At 43.7% G+C, this 21,003-nt stretch overlaps 1 protein-coding gene across 1 annotated transcript in view; it reads right to left on the bottom strand.

Annotated features, from left to right (window-relative positions):
* Positions 1-21,003, bottom strand: part of drosha (drosha ribonuclease III) — a 92,290-nt gene that overhangs the window by 58,096 nt on the left and 13,191 nt on the right. The window contains exons 12-17 of the mRNA XM_044339545.1: positions 19,997-20,071; positions 18,547-18,716; positions 16,535-16,659; positions 10,909-11,008; positions 6,716-6,823; positions 3,064-3,171 (exon numbers count right to left, since the gene is read on the bottom strand). Of these exons, the coding sequence (XP_044195480.1) occupies positions 3,064-3,171; positions 6,716-6,823; positions 10,909-11,008; positions 16,535-16,659; positions 18,547-18,716; positions 19,997-20,071 (686 nt within the window). The remainder of the gene's footprint in view (positions 1-3,063; positions 3,172-6,715; positions 6,824-10,908; positions 11,009-16,534; positions 16,660-18,546; positions 18,717-19,996; positions 20,072-21,003) is intronic.

The following is a 21,003-nucleotide window of genomic DNA, read 5'->3' as shown; positions in this document are numbered from 1 at the left end:
GGCTCTCAGAAGAGGAGCTTCAAAGGGCCGTGGCTCCATCGGAGCCAGGCGGGGGGAAGTGCCAAGCTCAGAGGCTCCCACTTCTCAGGCTGGGTTTTTGCAAGTTGCCTCATGCTATGATTGCATTGCCGTTCTGTACTGCAATAACAGGTATGCAGCTACACAGAGGAACCCGAACGATGTACCCGTGGATTTACCGACTGAGCATAATAGTATAGTGATTATACATTTATGACATATGTTCTCCTTGCAAGTTTGATTGGTAAGATATGTTTTCATTAAAACATTACAGAGAATGAGCTGGGAACAAGCATTGACTCTTGTGTAGACCCACCCAACTCTCCGGTTTCCCAGATGATCAGCTGCTTTCATCTCTTCTACAGAAAATATGAAAAAAAAAAAAAAAAAAAAAAAGGGGAAATAAATTCTCATTCCTTTAATGGGAGTACGGCTCATTATCCTTCAAAGATAGAACAAAAATCCCAATTCTGAAATTCTGATTCAACCGCCCCAAACTGAGAACGGCCACACAAGCTACAAAGTCTTAATTGTCCCTGAAAACTACATAAGGAAATCCCACACTAGCCAACAATAGCACTGTGTGTGTTTAATATTGATGTCAAATTACTTATGAATCTTTAAATAAGTACATATTGTGCTGTTTCTGTCCATTAATATAAATTGAATGATATTAAGTACAATAAGCTGAAGATTTTCAACTATCAAATACATTTTTAATATTTTCATTTGCTCACATATCTCACATATAGTATGTAAGACTTCAAGGACAATTCAGTTTTTTTGTCATTTATACAACCTTGGTCTTTGTTTAGTACTTTTAGCCATCTTCATGTTCAGTTACACACATTCAACCAGCCTTTCTCGCAGCAACACGCAGTCATATAAAAGGAAAAAATCCTTTCGTTCTCCGGGATAAACTGCAAAATGATCTTTAGTATCCTTAAACTCAGTAAATGCCTTTCACCTCGAGGTTGCCGGTCTCAGACACCAGGTACTTTCTTGCAAGACACCAGGAGGGGGGGGGGGCAGGTTTCCCCTTTGCAAGGTCACCCCTATTCCAAAACTAAATTTGATCCTTAAAGAAACACTCCACTGGAAATCTTTTGAGCATCAAATATTCACCACCTGTAGGCTTGAAATGTCTGTAGCTTTCTCATTTATAGAGGACACCGAGCTCAGGTCTGGTCTTTGCTCTGGTCTGAATCAGTGGATGAGTTGGTAAACTTCATCACTCGAACCACGTGAGAACGTTCACTTCGCTTATTGGTCAGATGTGTCTTGGGTGCAACTTGCAGAGTACGCCTAGCAGATGAGTCGGATCAAACAAACCGCTTTAAAGTTAGTTTGGGACCAGACTGAGGACACATCCTCCAAGGGTCTTGGTACGGTTGTTTTAGTCCGCACCCGAGTATGATTACTGTGTTCAGATCTACCCCAAAAAAAACTGTACCAAGGAGTTAAACCAGAGTCCAATTCAACTGGATTAAAGAGTGCAGGTCTGCAAACACCCTTACAATGAATCAAACTTCCCCAAACATCCCCGAGGCCACTGATGTGTATGTTTAGTTCCAAACACCCACTGCTTCTCCACAACATACTACAGGTAAATACAATACTTCCTTGTTGCACCAACGCCACCTCATAGCTCCGAAGCACTGTCAGAAGTAGCACATGTAGTGTTTAAAACAAGGCTACAGGGGTCAAAAACACACACACTTTGTATAGAAACACGATTATAATACATTCAAAGAGAGGTGTCAGTGTCTCTCTCTCTCCTTAGAAATGAATAAACTGCCGCCGGAAAACATTCAGTTCATCGGGATCAACCTATCAACAAGAGAGTGATGGTGGAACTGAAACCGGCTTTGACTGGGAGACGGTTGTTTGAACAAGCACTGCTTCAGCCTTACTGTCCAAACCTATCTGGGCAGGAGTGTGTGTGTGTGTGTGTGTGTGAAGGAGAACAGGAAGGTGCTGTAAAGCCCAGCGATGACGGCTCCTTACTTGGGCCGTTTCAATCCCTGTAGTGCTGACAGCCCTTGCTTTGTCCACACACACACACACACACACACACACACACACAGAGCGACGTCACGGTATCATAAGTGACAGGCGACACACTGCAGCAGCCTGTATGCGAGCTGTCGACTGTTATGATCAAACCGATTGTTTTTTTTCCTTTTTGTTTATTTGTCATTTTGTTGAAGATGAAGGATTGGAATGAAAAAGGAGGGAGGGACAAACCCATTAACTTCTTCCCGAGAGACGTCGAGCTCAAACGTGCGTATCTCCTCCAATGAAAGGGCCGCAGCTCGTCGGGCCGGCCTCGCGGCGGGTCCGTGTTTCCTTTTTAGCACTCGTAATGACAGGTCGTCATTACGCCGAACGACAAAAAGGCCAATCGTCGATCGATACGTGCAAATCCCAGCGCATAAACACAACCGGAGCGCCGAGCAGTCATGCACACAGAGACACACACACACGCGGAGCCTTGAGCGAATCTTAATGCATCCTTCCCCTTTTTAACTATGTATAGGGCTACAACACATTGATTTCTAATGTATCAGGTTATGACAGCTCTTCAATATTGCTGGAGGCAGCCGTGGCGCTTACTCTGAGAGCACACAGCTTGAGGCTGCAGACCTGACAAGGGGAGAGAGCTGGCATTACGGAGGAGGCTGTTGTTGTCCTGACTACTGTCACTGCAACTCACAGCAGACCGGGCCCCGCTCGCTGCAGAGATATGACTCAGGACGGTGTGTGTGTGTGTGTGCGGGGGGTTACCTTAGCTGACTCCTGAGCCCTGTGTTTTCACCTGAACTATCCCTGCAGAGGTGAAACGGGCACAATAATGAGGCGACTGCTGCCTCCCTGGATCTCCACCAAATGCTTACTTTTTTTTATATCTGGCTATCTAAGCGGCTACTCCTTTTTCTGATCCATCCTGTTAGTTATTAACTATGCCGGGCTTTTAAATAATGCAGACTGGGTTGTGGTACAGTCTCACATTATAAGCAAGCAGCTGTCATGACCGTGCGTTACCTGAAGGAGGCAGCGTTCCTTGAAGATGTAGCCGATGAGTTTATCCAGGTGCATCAGACACTGGTGGTACCGGATATGATGGGTGAGAACAGGCAACATCATGGCGTGCTGCGGAGGACAGAGAGAATTGGCAAAAAAAAAAAAAGGGCAATGCAGCATTGGAAGAAACATGAAAAGTGTGAGAAGAAGAAGAAGAAGAAGAATCGTGCCTTATATGAAAGGAAAAAAAAAAGAGTGAGAGGAGTGTGTTTTGAGAGAAAGTGTGATGAAGAGATTGTGAGAAAGAAAGGGAGAGAGGGTTGATAGAGGGAACAGGGGAGGGAGAAATCAATCAGCCAGTCATTATTTATTAAGTGGTGCTCAGCAACAGAGAGATGAAATAATCAAAAACCCAATCGCTGCTCTGTGAGAGGGAATGACAGAGGAGGGAAATTCACATTTGGACAGGACAGTCAAATCGAAGCCCATTTCGACATGTTGACACACTTACATTCAGACAAACTCAGACAGCCCCCTCTCTGACCCCCCCCCACATATATATTAAAAACAAAGTTTGAGTGCCAGAAAGAGAAATAAAAGTGTAAAAAAAAGGGGATGAGTTGTGGGTGAAGTGTGTGCGTGTGAGGGGATTTGACACGGAAAGTGGTCAGTGGTCAGCAAACGACTCTGACAGTCAGAGAGCCGATCTACGGGATCATTAGCGGAGGCTTATCAAGCAGGCCGGTCGGAGCGGTTAAGAAAACTGTAGCAAAGGCTGGTGTACACACATTAACCCTCCCCCCCCCTCCCCTCCTCCTCTCCGTGCCACCGCGTGAGAGAGGAGGGAGAGCCGCGCATGTTTTAATTAGTGGTACTGGGGAGGGTGAGCCCCCGAGGCCCCGGCGGCTACAAGCAGCGCTGCCACGTAGCCCTGGGGCCATCACAGGGGCTGTGGTGACACACTCCCCAGGCCTTGTTAAGCAGCCAATTAACAAAGCCGGACCCTGACCTGTGCTGATGATGACCGTCTGAGTGACAACAGTATATATGAGTGTGAGTGTGGGAAAGGCAGGGTGGTGGGGGGCTTGTTAGAGATGATACTCCAGTAATTAAAAGGTGGGAAATTTCTAATTTACTGTCACGGATGACATTTGGGTATTTCTGGACATCGTCCAACCAGGACCAGTGGTCTTTTCCCCCTTGGCTGAAATATTGCAAACATGAATTTTAAATCGCACTTAAACTCACACTATGATCATTTTATGAACTACAACGTGATATAATGCTGATCCCACCTTGTTTTTTGGGGTGTTTAATCACATTAATTTATTCCATAAGGCATAAATAAGAAACTGAACTTTTTAAAGATTCATTTATTTTGATGTACGCTGTATATCTTGCAATAGAGATGTCATTATGAGGCTAAACACTTACTTTACTCCAACTTATTTCAAGATATTTTATCAGGAAACATCTCTTCAGCAGTATTAAAGCAAATTTGCAATAGATTTTTAATTTATTTCCTACAGTACTCGCATGCTACTAATACAAATTAAGAGAGAGGTAAAGTATATTCCTCCGTGCTCCAGCTTAGTTAAAGCAGGTGGATTAATGTATATAGTAAATGAAGATAAATAAATAAATGTAACACACTGTTGCAGGGACTAAAAACAAGCTGCCTCTCCCTTGAAATGTTTCTGACCGACACAAAAAGTCAGGAGGACAAAGCGGGAAAAATGGCAGTGAATCACAGAATACACACAAAAATATATTAAAAAAAAAAAAAAAGAGAAACATTGATGAATAAATAAATCCCATCCCTGCCTCTAACGTGTAGCCTGGTCCTTGACGGAGCCTTTTCAAGTCAAATAACCTTGGTGTAGCCGAGCGATGTCAGTAACTAGAGGAGGTTGATTTTGTTCCAGATCGAGTGTCTGCTTTTAGAATCAAGAGACTACGGGGTCAGTTTTGCCGTCGGTGTCACACTTTTTGTGCGGGGTGTACCGCCGCCGCCGCCGCTGCTGCCGCCGCATAGTTCGAAACTGAAATTATTCATGAACCAATTAGTCGTAGCGGTACAGCTTGAAGCAAATATAATTGGGCAGCAATTATTGATCGGATCCTTCTTTGCTAGACCTTGCTGTAAAGAGGGGGGGGTCTGGCTTGTGAGGCTAGAACTTTTCCTGTCATTCCTCACCGAATGTGAGCCTGAGCATCAGCTGTATGGCTATCCTCCTCACCGCCGCCGCCGCCGCCGCCACATACGGCGATGGGGTATGTGCTCACAGAAGATGATGTGCGACGCTGATGCCAATTATTTTCAGAGTAACAAGCAGAACATATGGGGAGGGAAGGGCGATGTATGAAAGAATAATAAAATAAAGCATACAAGTCCACTTCATTACACTGACAAATCCGTGAACAAATGCACTTCTGTATGTTTCAGTGGGCACAGCGTGGCGCTATCACATTAAGGGTTATGGTTCAAGTCTCATTAGGGACCCCCTATGCTAAACTGTATGCACACGAAACTGTGAGCCGCATATGTTGTCACACTTCTCTGAGCTCGAGATAAAATAGAAGAGCATGTGGAGATGGGATTTTCCGTCTTCGTTTATTTTAACCGCTAACTAGCGTGTGGAGGAGATAACGTGGCACATGTCCTCTCGCCATACTGAGTGGCGGTGGATTTGTGTATAAGTAAACTGTCAGGTCTCAGACGTTACTTAATGAAGGGTATGGTTGCTGAGGCTCTGTGGGAGTCCACTTTCCTTACACAGATTTTGACACTTGAATGAAGAAGTGATGCAATGTGTGGAAAGATCAGAAGGGTCCTTCGGTTTTTTTTTTGGACTGTGGCTGCGGCGAGCGCTGGTCTGTGTCTGTCTGATTGGAAGTACTGCTGGGTGCGTGTATGCGCGGATTCGGCAAGTATAATTGCGGTGTGTTACAAATTGTGACTTTTTTTTCCACAGTTTTGGCCATCATTGCTATCAGTTATGATAACACTGTATTCATCCAGTTAATAGCTGAGCCACAGCGATACAACAAACCTGTCTGACTGCTTGTGTTTCTTGCCAAAACTCGGACAAAACTATGACAATAAGTTGTAATAAGCTGGAATTATCTTTTAAATACAACCGTGTCACCCCAGATTTAACTGCTCTCTGTTGGCCTGTCCGGTCAGATTTGATTTTAATATTTTATTGATAACTTTTAAGGCTCTTAAAGGTCTTGCAAATACCAGAGCATGCTCTAAAACCTTCAGATTCAGCCTTACTGGTTGTCCCAAAGTACAGACAGGTGTCAACAGGTGAGCGTGCATTCACCATCAGAGCACCCAGCCTCTGTAAATATCTGTCTAACAAGCTTATTATTATTATCTCCTTGTCTAATGTTGAATATTAGGGGGTTTTCTTGCCTCTCTTCAGTCTCTGCTCTGCATTGTATTTGATTTTAATGATTTTTTTTTAGCTATATGGAGAGTTTCATTGTGTAAATGTTATGTAACAGTGTATGTGCTTGTGTGAGTGAGTGCTTGTACAAATCTGTGCGTCTCTTAAACATCTGAATGTGTCGCATGTGTGAGATCCATGAGTGCTTTATTGCAGAATGTATGCACGCGTGTGTCTGTGTCTGTGTTTGTGCGTTAATACAGTCGACGGGTTGTTACCTGACAGACGTCGGAGCGGATGCCAGTCTTCCAGAAGCCCTGACTGCTGAGCTCCACTGTCACCTCACGGCGCATGGTGTTCTTCTGACGGATCTTCTGAAGAGCTTCCTGCCAAACAACCAGCCAGTCAATTATTGATCTGTTGGAGCGCAGCCTACGGGGACAGCTCCTATCCTCAAAACAGCACCCCGCCCTCTACCCCCCCTCCACCCCCCTCCGCCCCCCCCCTTTTCTTTTTCGCTCCTGCTCTCCCAACAGATAAAGCTGGCACATGCAATAAACTGAAACCTCCATGGCGTGACACACATACAGTATAGCGGTGGTGGACAGCAGCAGCAGCAGCAGCAGCAGCAGCAGCAGCAACAGGGGGAAGAGCGACAGCACTGCTGGGCCTGGCTAATTAAGGCGCCGCAATGGTTGAGCATGAGCTGTGGGCTGTGGTGGTGGTGGTGGTGGTGGTGGTGGTGGTGGTGGTGCAGGGTGTAGGAAGGCTCATACTGAGGCTTCAATCCCAGCCACCGAGAACTGAAGCACCTGCCTACCCATTAGGACCACCAAACAAGAGCCTAGAGATACCTTTATCAGAGGCAGCACAAATCATTACACACACACACACACACACACACACACACATAGCATCATGTCAGCCCTATAGCAAATAACTGGAAATTCAGTAAGGGAGGAGGGGGGGGGGCGGGGGGGGGGGGGGTGTTGACTCTGAGACAAGAGGGTCCTACAAATAACCAAGATGGAAGATTATTGACAGTCTGCACCTCCTAAATGTGAGTGTGCACGCGAGTGTTTCATTGGCCCGTGACGCTATCGACTCCGAGTTAGCCGTGATCTGCCTAAAATGGAACGCCAGGAATTTCTGACTCGCAGAGGAAATAAGAACAACAAAGGCATGAATAAATAATGCCATCCTACTTTGAACTGTGCATCAAAGTGAACACGCTCGCCCCCACGCGCAAAAAACACGTGCACGCGCTGCTGCCACACACATACACACACACACACACACACAACAAATCTTTCCATGGACAGCCAGCCACTGTATATGGAAAGCAGTAATCACAGAGAAGTGCAAATGATATGTAAATACTTTATTATGCAGGGCTTTCTACAGGGTTAGGGAATGGCTAGAAGTACAAAAAGTAAATAATTAACCAGAAAGGGGAGGTAGGGATGCACAAGTCTCTTGGAACAAAAACTAACTTTCTGCTGGTCAAACAGATGTGTCACGATGTGGCACATTTGACTTCTATCATTACATCCTCCTGTCCTGGGGGGGTTTGTGTTTTGTGGATCAGGTTGAGGTCAAAGCCGGTGTCTGAAATTCTACATCTCTACATCTGTTGCAGGTGGAGTCCATTGAGGAGGTTAAATGATTAAAGTAGATGTATGTGGTCCTGGATAAAGTCTCCCAAAACTTATGTTCAGATTTTCACATCCATAGTTTACAGAGGATGTTAAGATACCTGAACTTTCCTCTTGGATGAAGCTTGGGCCTAAATGTTCTATGTTTGGGGGGGGATGTGCACTTTTAATATTTTTGATAACATCTAGCTGCTCCTGTGAAGGTTGAATGAACATTTATTAGGTTGCTTTGCACAGAAGCATCTGTTAAATAAATGTAATAATGTAAAAATGTCACTCCCCATTGAGTTAAAACCTTTTGATTCAATCATTCTTCCTATAGCAACACCCTCAGAACAAACATTTTGAGTACCCTGTAAACAAGTATTATATGCATTTTTTTTTGGTTTAACAGAATTAACAGTTAATTTTCCTACTGTCACCTTCATTTTATTCTTGTATCTTTGCTGGTAAGATGTTTAGATTTTATACCAAACATAAAAATTATCATAGAGGAATCAGGTTCAAGTGCCAAAATCCCCAACTTGTGAAAACGTATGTTGGAACAGCACATGTCGTCCTCAAAAACACATCCCAATCAACGCTGGAATAAACTGAGAAAAAAAAAAAAAAAGATGTTAAATTCATGTGTGGCCCAGCTGAAGCGCAGACTTATAACCGATGGAAAATCTGCGGAATGAGTTGAAGATATCTTTTCAAAAAGATGCTCCTCATACAACTCGACTGAGCTCGGCCAAATCTGCAAAGAAGAATCAGAGCAAATCCCCAAAATCCACATATGCTGAGCTGATAGAGAGGACTCAAAGCTGCAACCACTGCCAAAGTACTGGCTCGGGCCTGAATACTTATTCAAATTAGAGATATGTGATAATAAAGTAACATACTTCTGTATTTCATTTTCAGTACAGTTACCAAAAAGGTCTTAAGTCACGTTTTCACCTTGTCGTTATTGGTTATTTTGTGGAGACGGTTAGCAAAAAAACTATGAAAATGTCAAGATTTTGTGAAAAAAACAAGAAAATTAGTCACAAGATTTAAGTATTTCTGATGAAAATATCAGTTTATGTGCATGTTTGGCTGAGAGTTTTGCATAAAATCCATCTAGGCAACACACACAGTCAGCCTGAACGTCCACACAACTCTCCGTGCTCTCGGTGCGTGCACCCTGGTGTGAAGGCCAGTTCTCGCCGAGGAGCGCACCTCTGGTCTCCCCGGAGCACCGTGGTCTGAGGGCTGAGCGCAGAGGTATCAGAGAAGCAGCTCGAGAAGCAAAACATAGCAGTGAACACCTCTGACAGGGCGGTTCTTAATGGTAGAAAATACCTATCAGAGGAGACGACGTTTTAAGTCTTTTTTACTGAAAGACCATTTACGCAGGAAGCTTCAGTGTTCCCTCGGGCATTAAATAAGCCCTGATGCCACACTGCCACTGCAGTAAAGAGACACTGACATGGCTAATGCTTGTGGTGGAGCCTGATGGACCCTGTGTGTGTGAGTGTGCATGTGTTTGGGTTCACTAATTGCTCCAGTGCAGGTTGACAGTAGGATTGTCAGGGCCTGTTAGCCAGACAGCTTCGCGGAGCTACCTGGGAAACAAGCTAATTGAGCTCGGAGTTCTTGCTCATTATTGGTTCAGAGTGTATCAAACAAGACCAAAGGAAGAGACTGGATCTGTAGCACGCTCAGAGCCTTAGAGAGAGAGAGAGAGAGAGAGAGAGAGAGAGAGAGAGAGGTGGGGGGGGGGAAGTTACATCTGCTGCAGAGAAGTTACAGCAGTCCCTATGGGAGAGATATGCTGGGACATGGACTGTGTTCAGCTACTACAGGCCACACACAGCACCTGGAGACATGGTCATTACTTCACCAAACCTAAATATTTACCATACTGGGTCTCTTGTGGTGGTTTGACCTCCACAGTGAACTCCAGAGAGCAGTTCCTGAGCTGTAAATTCATCTAAATTATGTATTAATCTGTTTAAGAAAGATGCTTAAATAAAGCTTAAGCAAAGCATTTATATCTGACCTACAGACGAAAGCATTCATTCAAGGGATGAGAGGAAATCAGGCAAAGGCCAAACAACATGCTCCAAAATCTTACATTTACACCCATTACAAGATATAATTCTTCTATTTTCTCTTGACTCTTCAGTGAATATAGTTTTAATTTAGCTTGTTTGTTGAATAATGACGAGGAGATGATTGCTGATCCACAATTTGTACGGTTACAGTTGAGTAAAACCAATCATTTTATATCTAAAAGTTTTTTTTTTTTTTTACCAGCACATAACCTCAAATAACATTATTTGAAAAGAAGCAGGTCAGCAATTATGTAACATATCTGCCTTACACGGTACTAATGAGCAAATGAATATTTTTTTCCAAGGTAAGGCCCTGAAAGCAAAAAAAAAAATTTAAATATTCCTCTGTTCTGGTTAAACAAAAAGCAAAAAGGCATGAAATTGAGGCTGTGCTTCTTACAAAAACCAACAAAAAAGAAACATTTGTATGTTTTTTTGGCTGTGTCATCCTTGTTACTTTCAGGGAACGACTCTCGACTACCAGCAGCGACTCGCAGATAAACAGCATTTGAATCGATGCACACAGCAGGAATATCAGTAATAAGTTTTTTTGTTTTTTGAAATTAATGGCTGTGAGTTTCTTGTTTCTGCAGAGCGTGCACAAAAGCTCCAATGTTTCAGCAAAAAAAAAAAAAAAAAAAACAAAGCTTGTGGATGAGCTTCCGAAAAACACACATCCGCATAAAACATTGATTTTAAAACATGAGTGTGACAAAGGAAAACGAGTTTTTAACCCACCTCTCTCTGTGTCAACTTCTGCTTGTCAATCTGCTTGACCTTGGGGCTGTTGGCCAGCAGGTGGCGTAGTTTCACGTAGCTCTTCCACAGCTTCTGGTACCTGCCAAAACAGTAAATAAAAAGGTGGTGTCAGGAGCTGACAGGAGTCTATCTCTCTCTCCCTCCCTGGCTCGCTCGTTGGCTTGCTCGCTCGCTCTCCTGCTCTGCAACAACACATCAATATTTCATCTGCCGCTTGCCTGATATTAAACATAATTTAACAGTTGCCTGCGGCCGTTATTGCATTAGCTGCTTGTGTGTGTGTGTGTGTGAGGGCAGCGGACACAGAAGATTCTCTGTGTTTCAGATGTCCACCGTTTGAACTGTGAGCACGCACACGTTTGCGGTTCACTATATTTTCCTTTCTGGTAAAAAAAAAAAAAAAAAAATAAAAAGCTGTAAGTCATGAAACATTTGAGCAGCCCTGACACATGGCTCCATAGCTATCTCACAACCTCCTTATTCTCATTTTCTATAAAAACCCCATTGTCTTTGCTCTCATTTGCATCTGAAAAGAGGCAGGGAGTTATCGGCAAGGTGACATGTAGCCACCACGCTAACCGCCTCCCCCCCCTTTACTCCCTCCGTCTCTCCTCGTCCCCCCCTCTCTCTCTCTCTCTCTCTCTCTCTCTCTCTCTCTCTCTCTCTCTCTTTTCAATCAGACCTCCTGATTGATGCACTGAGGGCCGAGTGTGACCGTTCTGCTCCCATTCAGGAGACTTTCTCCTCATTTACCAAGAGTTATTCAATTATGATTGGTGGGATGGAGGGGTAAGGTGGTGAGGTTTGAGGGGGTGGGGGGGGGGGGGATAGGGGTGGTGCATTGACAGAGAGAAAGGAAGAGAGGTATAAAGATAGAGAGAAAGAGAGAGAGAGAGAGAGAGAGGAGAAAAGGAAGGGAGAGGAGGTGGTGGTGGTGGTGGTGGGAGGGGGAGGTGGGGAGGTGGGTGGGGGGGGGGGGGGTTTGGTGTGGAATAGAAGAATTATAGAGCTTTAATAGTGGGGACTTCATTAGAGACTGAGACGAGGGAATGAGACGGCTTTACCGCCCCGATTATCAGCTCACCACCACCTCCGCACTGAGGCAGCCCGAGCGGACGAGAGACAGAGAGAGAGAGCAAGAAGGAGAGCGAGACGGCGAGAGAGAGAGAGAGAGAGAGAGAGAGAGAGGGAGAGTCTATCCAGCCTGGGAGGCCCTCTCGTCCCCAATCCGCTCCAATGACCTTTCCACAGATTCCGCTGTGTGCTCTCAGGGTAGCACTGCCGCAGCTTTCGCCACTCCCTGCACATGCTTTTCATTAGCGTATGTCGCCTTCTTTCTTTCCATCCCACTCTCTCTCTCTCTGCTTCCTGCTTCCTATCTCTAGTCGTCCTTTTCTGAATCTAAAAAACACTGCTGGCTTCGTCTATCTGTAAAAAGTAACAGCTTTTTTTTTTTTTTTTGGCATTGGAACATACAGTACATAAATGTTGTGTGATGACTATATTTAAAACACGATAAGACCGTTTCAGATAGCGCTACAATACTCACAATGCTTGGCGAGGGAGCCCAAAGTGGCTGCTGGAAGTTGGAAAGTAATCATTGCACTTATGATGAACTGAAGGATGACTAACTGTTTACTTCGCATGCGTCGGCGTCTGTGTTTTGCAAAAGCTTTGTATCCGGTTTTGGGACACATTTTTGCGATATACTTTTTGGATCTTGGTCATTTTTTAACCGGATAAAGGATTTTAGTCATCTGACGTGTATTTTAAGTTCAAGAACTGTTCGTAGCAGTGATAACGTGACTCTGCGACCTGCCGCTACAGGTCGTCCTCTGTCCTAGAAACACTTGAATTTAACTGCTTTATTCAGTGTGTTTTTGCTGGTTTTGGTCACCGGTTGGTCCGGTTGTCTTAGAGAGGAAGAGACCCCTGTGGATTAGGGATGTGCAGAGAGTCCAGTATTTGTATCTGTATTTGTTGAGGCAGCAAAATTATTTGTATTTGTATTTGAATAAAAGTGGAGAGAGGCTTACAAATCCTGTTTTTGCTTTTATTACGCTTTTAATTTTGGAAAATTAACGTGTTACAATAAGTGTTTATGAACAAACTACCTTACGAAGGAGGTCCCCACACCGGGTCTCGAACTGGAGTCTCCCAGATTACAGACGACCGTGCTGACTACTGAGACAAAACTTTACTCCTCACCTCTTTGCAGACAGACCTCTAACTAATATTTGTAAAAAAAAAAAAAAAAAACACTATTTGTGCTTTGCCGAATAATGTATTTGCATTCGGACACACCCCTACTGTGGATGTTTCGGCTCCCGGTGAAAAACTTCCTGAATGACTAAAACACTGAAGGAACCAGGAGAAGCTGACCGCGGGACGCCGTCTGTCTGAGAGAAACCATACGCCTGCGAACAGTGTGGGAAGAAGTTCAGCTGGATTACACTTTGCCGAACTGTCTCCGGATACTTACAAAGTCCTTTATAAGAAAAACAGATAATACAAGTAAATAAGATCTAAAACTTCAGATATAAACAAGATAAGATGAGATCTCCAGGCAGGGAGTTACACAGCTGAGAGGCTCCATCAACTTTAGTGGCAAGTCCAGATTTTGGAACCATTAGTAGGTCCCTGCTGGAGGATCTCAAGCAAAGATCAGGCTCATAGGGATTTAGCAGATATAGGCAGGAGCCTTCAAGGCTTTAAAAACAAGCAGTAAAAATCTTAAAAATCAATTCTAAAACTCACAGGTAACCAGTGAAGAGCAGCAAGGATTAGTGTAATGATGTAAATGATGACCAGTCGCAGTAAATTCATTAATAAAGCTGATTTAATGGCCTCGATATTAAAAACGATAAGATGTTTGTTGGTGATTCTTTTAATTACACTTTGCTCTCATGTTGTGTGGGAAGAATTTGTGATGAATATCGATCCTGTAAATATTGTAACTTAAAAGTTGAAAATTATAAAAAAACTGAGTGAAGAAAATTGGACTAAAACACATTTTAATAGACTGCGATTACATTACAGTCTCCACAACAACTTCAAAATTGGCTAATTCACAGTATTATTGTTCATTGTGCATGTGATGAAACAGTCATTGTTGTTTTTTTTATGACATATTACTATGAAATTACCTCAAAAAATATGGAGGAAAAGCAGATGAATGAAATAATGCATCGCTATGGGAAATGAACTACTTTGTCATACTTTGCCAGTATCGTAGCAATGTGAGAAAAAAAAAAAACTTCTCAACCAAAGCTGAGTATATAAATGATGTTCTCAAGGCTAACGCGTGCGGAACCTTCAGGTTTATAAGAAACCACAGAGAGCGTGCCTCTTTGAATGAGGGTGAGAGTGTGTGAATGAGGCGTAAATGTGACAGCATTCAATTCAAACTTGAGCTGTGTTGGAAGTGTTTAAAAGAAATGTTACTAGGTCCAACTCAGAAAAAAAAAAAACTGCTGCTAGGAATTTTATACACAAAAAAAAAAGAAAGAAAGAAAGAGACTGTGGCCGTGGCTTATTCAAACAAAAGTCTTCTATGTTCTCTGCTTTTCATATCTCTCTCACACTGGATTTTTGTCATGTGCCATCTTTCCCATCCAGCTTTTTCTTTTCATTACGTCCCCTGACCTCTGACATGTCGTCATTCTTGCCTCAGCGGTCGTGATGGGAAAAAATCTTCTGGAGAAGTTGGAGCGGCGGTCCTAAACGCACACAGATGCATCCAGTGGGCAGCGTGAAGGAGACAACACTGCTTCTTCAGTCTCATGAGTTAATGGGTACATCCCCCCCCGAGTCCGCCATTTTTAAAGGCCGTTCCAAAGGTCGTCCTTATTGGATATCAGTTTTTGATTGGACGCTGCAGCTGATCGGACTGATCTGATACGTCACTGACTGGAGACAGACTAAATTAAAGCAGATGAAACTCCAGAGTATCTATTTTATTTGTTTTTTGATTCAACGTCTAATTAAAATTCTTTGTTAATTGTCAGTCTGATCAACAAAAGAACCATAAAAACTGTCTTCATTTATTAAAAAAAGATTTCTCTTTTCATGATCTTATTATTATTTCCCTCCATTAACTCTTATCATGGGTACAATTAAAGTAAGGAAGAGTTATTATATTTTATTTATTTATACGTTACATCATTTATCGTCGTTTCCATTCAGTCACATGTGTCGGGGATTGATTAATTACATGACGTCCATTTTCCCCTGAAACACTTAGCGAGATAAATCATTTCCAGTGTTCGAAAGACACACATTCTGGGTTGTTAAATAATGAATCCACAATCAAAATATCAATAAATGCAGACGCAAATAATTAATAAATAATATAAACGCGTTCCTCCGGTATAGAAATGGTTCCTGTGCCTCTGAGCGGGACAAACTCCGTCTAAAGTTGCTCCAGCTGATGTCGCTTCGGAGGAAAGGACGTCTCATTCCTCTCTCTCCTCGTGTCTCTTTATGCATCCTCTGTGGGAGGGACTAAAAGACGAGGAAAGGACGGGAGCGAGGGACACGTAGATGCATTTTTAAGGGACTCGGGATGTTCCAGATATATGCCGCCTCCGTGTCCGAGACTCCCTCTCCTCTCTCTCTCTCTCTCTCTCTCTCTCTCTGTGGCATCGCTGCCGCCGCAATCAACGCCCGATCCCTGCCCTCGCTACACGCATCATTAGCAGTGGTAGGAAATCCTTTCCACTGGTCTCTTACTACTCCTTTCTGCATCAGCTAATGATGTCCCAGTCCATCCATAAATTTGTCGTTGTCTGCCTGCTTTGAGAAGTTTGACATGGCAGCGGGGTGCACGGGGATGAAAGTGCTCGGCGGACAGACGGCTTAAATGTAGCGGCGGGGGGGCAGGGAAGGGAGGGGGGGGGGGGCGGGAAGAGGACATTAGTCAGAGGGAGGAAGCAAACAAGTTCTGCCTAAATGCATTTCCTAATGATCGTCCTCTTGTTTGCATCTTCATCACCTCCGTTTTCCTTCCATCTGACTGTTGTGATGGGAACCAGATACTCCGAGTTGAAAATCCACAGGTTTAAATTTAGAACGAGAGAGAGAGCAGAAATCAAGTTGTGTACCGACTTTTGATTGGTGCTTGGGCGCCGTGTTTGTCACATCTCTCTGAAACACCTTGGAGACAGCGGCTCTGATGATCTAATACACTGCTTTTGTTAATTATGCAGCAGCACAGTACTGTATTCCCTACCGCAGCCCCGTTGCATGTGTGTGGCATTACTATTCACCAGACATAAACCGGCGAGCAGCGGCTCCCACGGCGGGAGGCACCCAGAGGAAACCCGGGACCCGTGACGACGCATGTGAAAATGTCACGCCGCTCGTTTTCTCGTCTTTCTATTCCCCTTTTTTTTTTTTTTCCCTATCGGTCTCTATCTCTCCTCCTCTTCTTCGACATACACCGTTCTCATCCTCTTCGACGGCGTCCTGGGAGAGCGCCCCGTGAATGAGGAGTGGAGGGAACGGGGGAGATGGTACGCAGCAGGTGGGGAACTATAAAAAGGAGAGATCTGTTCTCTCTGGATGGCTGGTCGACATTTATGTGCGTGTATGTTAGTGATCTTACTGAGGGTCTCCGGCGTAGCTGAGCTGAGCGGGCCGGATCCCGAAATGAACAATTATGGGGAAGGTGATGACTTCTGGGTTGAACTGCTCTCTGTCCAGTTGGTCGATTCGCACCGAGCTCGGTTTCTAAAAAAAAAAAGGGGGGGAGAAAAAAAAAAAGAAGTCAGCACAGTATAAACACATTAATACAGCCATCATTCAATCATCTGCTACCAATATGTGGAATAACAAACAACCCGTGCCGTGAGGGTCGTCCGTCACGGGACGCGTCATGAGACGAGGACTCAGCTTGTAGCACGTAAGCAGTGATAAAGTGATGTCAGAGATGGCGAGCTAACTTCTGACGCTCTTATCTCGGGGAGGAGATTGACAAGCAACATGTCCTCAGCTGTCTCCCAAATCACAGATAGCCTGTCAGGCGTTTTGCGAGATCAGAGGGAAAAGGGGGGGGGGGGGGGGCTGTAGCATAAGGCGTGATGAGCTGCGCGGCAGATGGCTCGAGGCTCGGGCTCACCTTGACATTAGCCGCGCTGGCTCGTCGCGGTCTGCATACAAAACTTTGATTCCAGAGCAAGAGGTCGCCAGCCACTTTTGATTTAGTCTTTAAAGCGACATAATCAGGTTTGATTGGCTTGATGGAAGCCTTGATGATTGCCCTGTTTATAATCCCCGACACAAATACGTTGTAAATGCTAATTTATATATATACCAGGCCGACAGCACACGCCGGTTCTCTGCCTATGCTTTAATGCGGCCAAAAACTGATTGAAGGTCGATGATGTTCGTGCCCTCATTTGTCGACCGCGCCGCTGTGTGAAGTAATCACTTGAGCGTGCCGTGTTTGACTGGCCTACCTTTTGGTTTGGAGTAGTATGTGTGACCTTGACAACAGCCAGTGAGATTTCCACAAAGTGAAGGAATGTATGACGTGAGCTGGAAGCAGGAAGCTCTGAAAGGGCACTGCGTTGATATGAAGGAACCAAATTGGCTGAACGTACTTTGATGACAAGACATGAAGGTTTTGATCATATTGATTGACTACTGACAGAAGAATAATCAGCAATGGTTCTGATAATGATGTATTAACACTGTCTGGTTCCAGCTTTGATGTGACAACTTCCTGCTTTTATCTGTTTCATACGGTTGTTAATTGAATATTTTTTGGGTTTGGGACCATATGTTGGACAAAATAGCTCTTCAAAGATGCTACTTTGGTCTCTGGGAAATTGTGATGGACATAAAAGTATTAGTCTTTCAAAAAAAAAATAGCTTTACAAGTAGTCTTACAGAAGTTTTACAAAAAATATAAAGTGACTGGTTTCCAAACCCTGAAACTGAATGAAATAGTCTTTTCCACCTCATCTCACCTGTGTTTAAATAACCAATTTAATTATTAACAACAAATACTTCATAAAGATCAGTTACAATGAAGATGACAGAGTAGTTGAGCATTGCCCCAAATAGTTCTGTTTTCGCCAAAACAGGGTAAAGCTCTCTATAAGACCCTTTTAATAGACTTTGTTTGACTGGCAGACCAATCTTTAACTTGAGTCTAGGGATGAAACACTATTAAAAACACCCCCCCTCCCCCAACAGCAACAATGCAGTCCTGCCAGGAGGAGCAGTTGACTCAATAACTCACCCTAACGCCAAAGGTTACACAATCATATCCACTGTTCATATGCAACCTTTTAGCTAGCAACGACATCTTCACCTTTACCCAGACACAATTACTGTACATCCTTTAAAATATGGGGCTTAGACAAGAAGGTTAACCAACTTCATTGTGACATAAAAGCTTTGGGTCTGAATAGTGTTGATGACAGCAAACGCCCTTGGGGATAATAGGTGAGGTTGCTCATGTCACAGGCTAACAGGAACAGCCTTATTCCTGCGGTGTCGGGGTTGGGGTTGGGGGAGGGGGAGGGGGTTGGGGGGGCGTCGAATGCCCTTGAAACGGCAGACAAGGCCACCTCCTGCCTGTAGTAGTAACCGAGAAAGCGGAGGCCTTACCATGCCCGGGTTGGTGACGATCATGCCCTTGCACTCCTCCGCATATTTCTGCCACTCCAGCTCCTCCCACTGCAGCATGTCTGCAATCTCCTCTTCGGGGACCAGGGGCTTGCTGCTGCGCAGCAGGTAGAGAAGCACCTGATGCATGGACAGCACCTCCTTCCCACCATCTACCAGAACATACAGAGGCATAAACACACGCCAGAAATAAATGTATGTATGGAGGGGGGAAGTATAAAATGATTACCACGATGCTTGCAGTTCACCTGGGATTGGTAGTTAATTGAAAAACATGCCGAAATTTCAGTCTTTATAGCCACAGGTTGGGAAATTTAACAAGCTGTGACTTTTTTCCACGAGGGAAACTGTTTTACTGAGCTTCCATACGGTACTTTCTTTCACTGTTCAAAATCCTTGGCTAAAAAATAATAAAGGTTGATGTTGGAGAAAATCTCTTTCTCTTTTCTTTTTACAAGCATCTCAACCCGCCTCACCTCTGAGTTTTTGAGACAGTATAACATACTGTGAAAATGTGCCCATGCATCGTAGTCACATTGTTCAGGAAAACACACACACACACACAGGTGAACGGAGGAGCTGATACAAGGTCAAATGCTACGTAATACGTGAAGGCACATAATGATTTGCTTATGGAATAATATTATAAAAAAAAATAAATCAGGAATGAGCACACGGTCGCACACACCAATGCATGCACATAGAAATACAGCAAAAGCACATGCACGCATGATCTAACAGGTCAAATCGCTTTAATAGACACTCAGAATCGGCTGACCTCCATCGACGAGTGTTCACGTGGACACACACACACACACACACACAAAAAAAAATCCCTCTCAGTGCTGGAAATGTATTAAGACTATAATAAATGCTTACCCACACACTCTCACTGTAACTTTCAAACACACACAACCATCATCATCATGCTCTCTCTGTAACTCCTTGTCTCCTCTCACTCTCTCTTTCTCTTCACAGATCACATCAGAAACACTGGATTGGACAGTTTTTTGGGAGGTTTTTTTTTTTTTATGCTTTTGTAAAAGAGGCAGATAAGTGTTTGTAGCCGGCTAAATTGGGAGAACTAGGAGAGAAATTGTTTTTTGATGGAAAGAAGGTAGGTGGCACGGTTGTCATAACAAAACACCGTGGCAACATCATAGTGCACCAGCACCATCATGTGTAGCAAAGATGAACAACCATGCAGCTACGCAGCAGCACAGTCACTCTCAGTGACCCTTTCATTCCCCCCCCCCCCCCCACCCCCATCAAATATCAACGTATGCAGAAATGTTGAGAGTAAACTTTACTGGAAACATGCAGCTTCTTATTCCTTTTTTTTTCTCTGTTGTGTGTTTTAACCACTAGAGGGAGACAAAGAGCAAAAGCAAAAAAGCAGGATGGGTTCTGTGTAGGTTGTCCAGAGCCTCACCGGGTAAGAACCGGACAAAACGGGGCATGAAGTGGAACCGCTGGCATCCGGTGACGTCGTTGTCGAAGTCTGGGCCTGGAAAAAAAAAAGAACAGAGGACAACATTTAATTAGAAAACCTAACAAAAGTTAAAGATTTACAGTGTTGACATCTTCATCAAAGTTATTAACCAGAATTCATTGCACCACAGATTTGTGAGAAAAGGAAAAACACAACTTTGATGTACTTTCTCTCTCTCTATATATACACATATGTACACTCACCATCCACTTTATTAGGAACACCTGTGCAATCTAATGCAATCCAACACAACAGCTCTGCCGTTAATTCTACATTTATGCAGCTTATATTGTCAGAAAGGTGATAATTCTACTTTATGTTTATTACTGAGGTCGTAGTGGGTGGTGGTGATGTACTGGAGTATATTGAAAAGTGTTCCTAATATCTTGTCTACTGCATTAACATGCATGAGGAGGGCAAAATATGTAGAATTCATGGCGGAGCTGTTGTATTGGATTGCATTAGTGTGCACAGGTGTACCTAATAAAGTGGCCGGTGAGTGTATATAAATATATACACGTATTATGACGACTGCGGAGGCGAAATTCATACTAATATAATTACACGTTGGCCGGTTCTGCCTCTGAGGAGAAACCTGAGAAGCTTTCCGCACATGTTTCAGCCGCTCATTATTACCCCGACAGACAGGTGTTATCATATCGGAATATAAAATATGTGACTCTGTTTTATTGTGTCATTAACATAGCTTGATAAATATGTCATGTTTATTTATTACACTACAGGCTTCCATACATTTCAAACCTATTTATAAAGGAAAGTCAGATAGTAATCAGTGTTACATTTGAATGCGATAAGGAGAAAGTTATACATTATTAATGCAACTGTTCTGTACTCTACTGTATCTAAAATATCTAACTTCACATGAGCTTGAGGGGGTCGTTGACCTTGGAAGTTTAACAAAAAAGAGACCAGAGCTTTCATCTTGT

This window comes from Thunnus albacares, chromosome 21, assembly GCF_914725855.1.
Source record: "Thunnus albacares chromosome 21, fThuAlb1.1, whole genome shotgun sequence".
Taxonomy (NCBI): domain Eukaryota; kingdom Metazoa; phylum Chordata; class Actinopteri; order Scombriformes; family Scombridae; genus Thunnus; species Thunnus albacares.
This window is presented reverse-complemented; position numbering and strand designations above follow the sequence as displayed.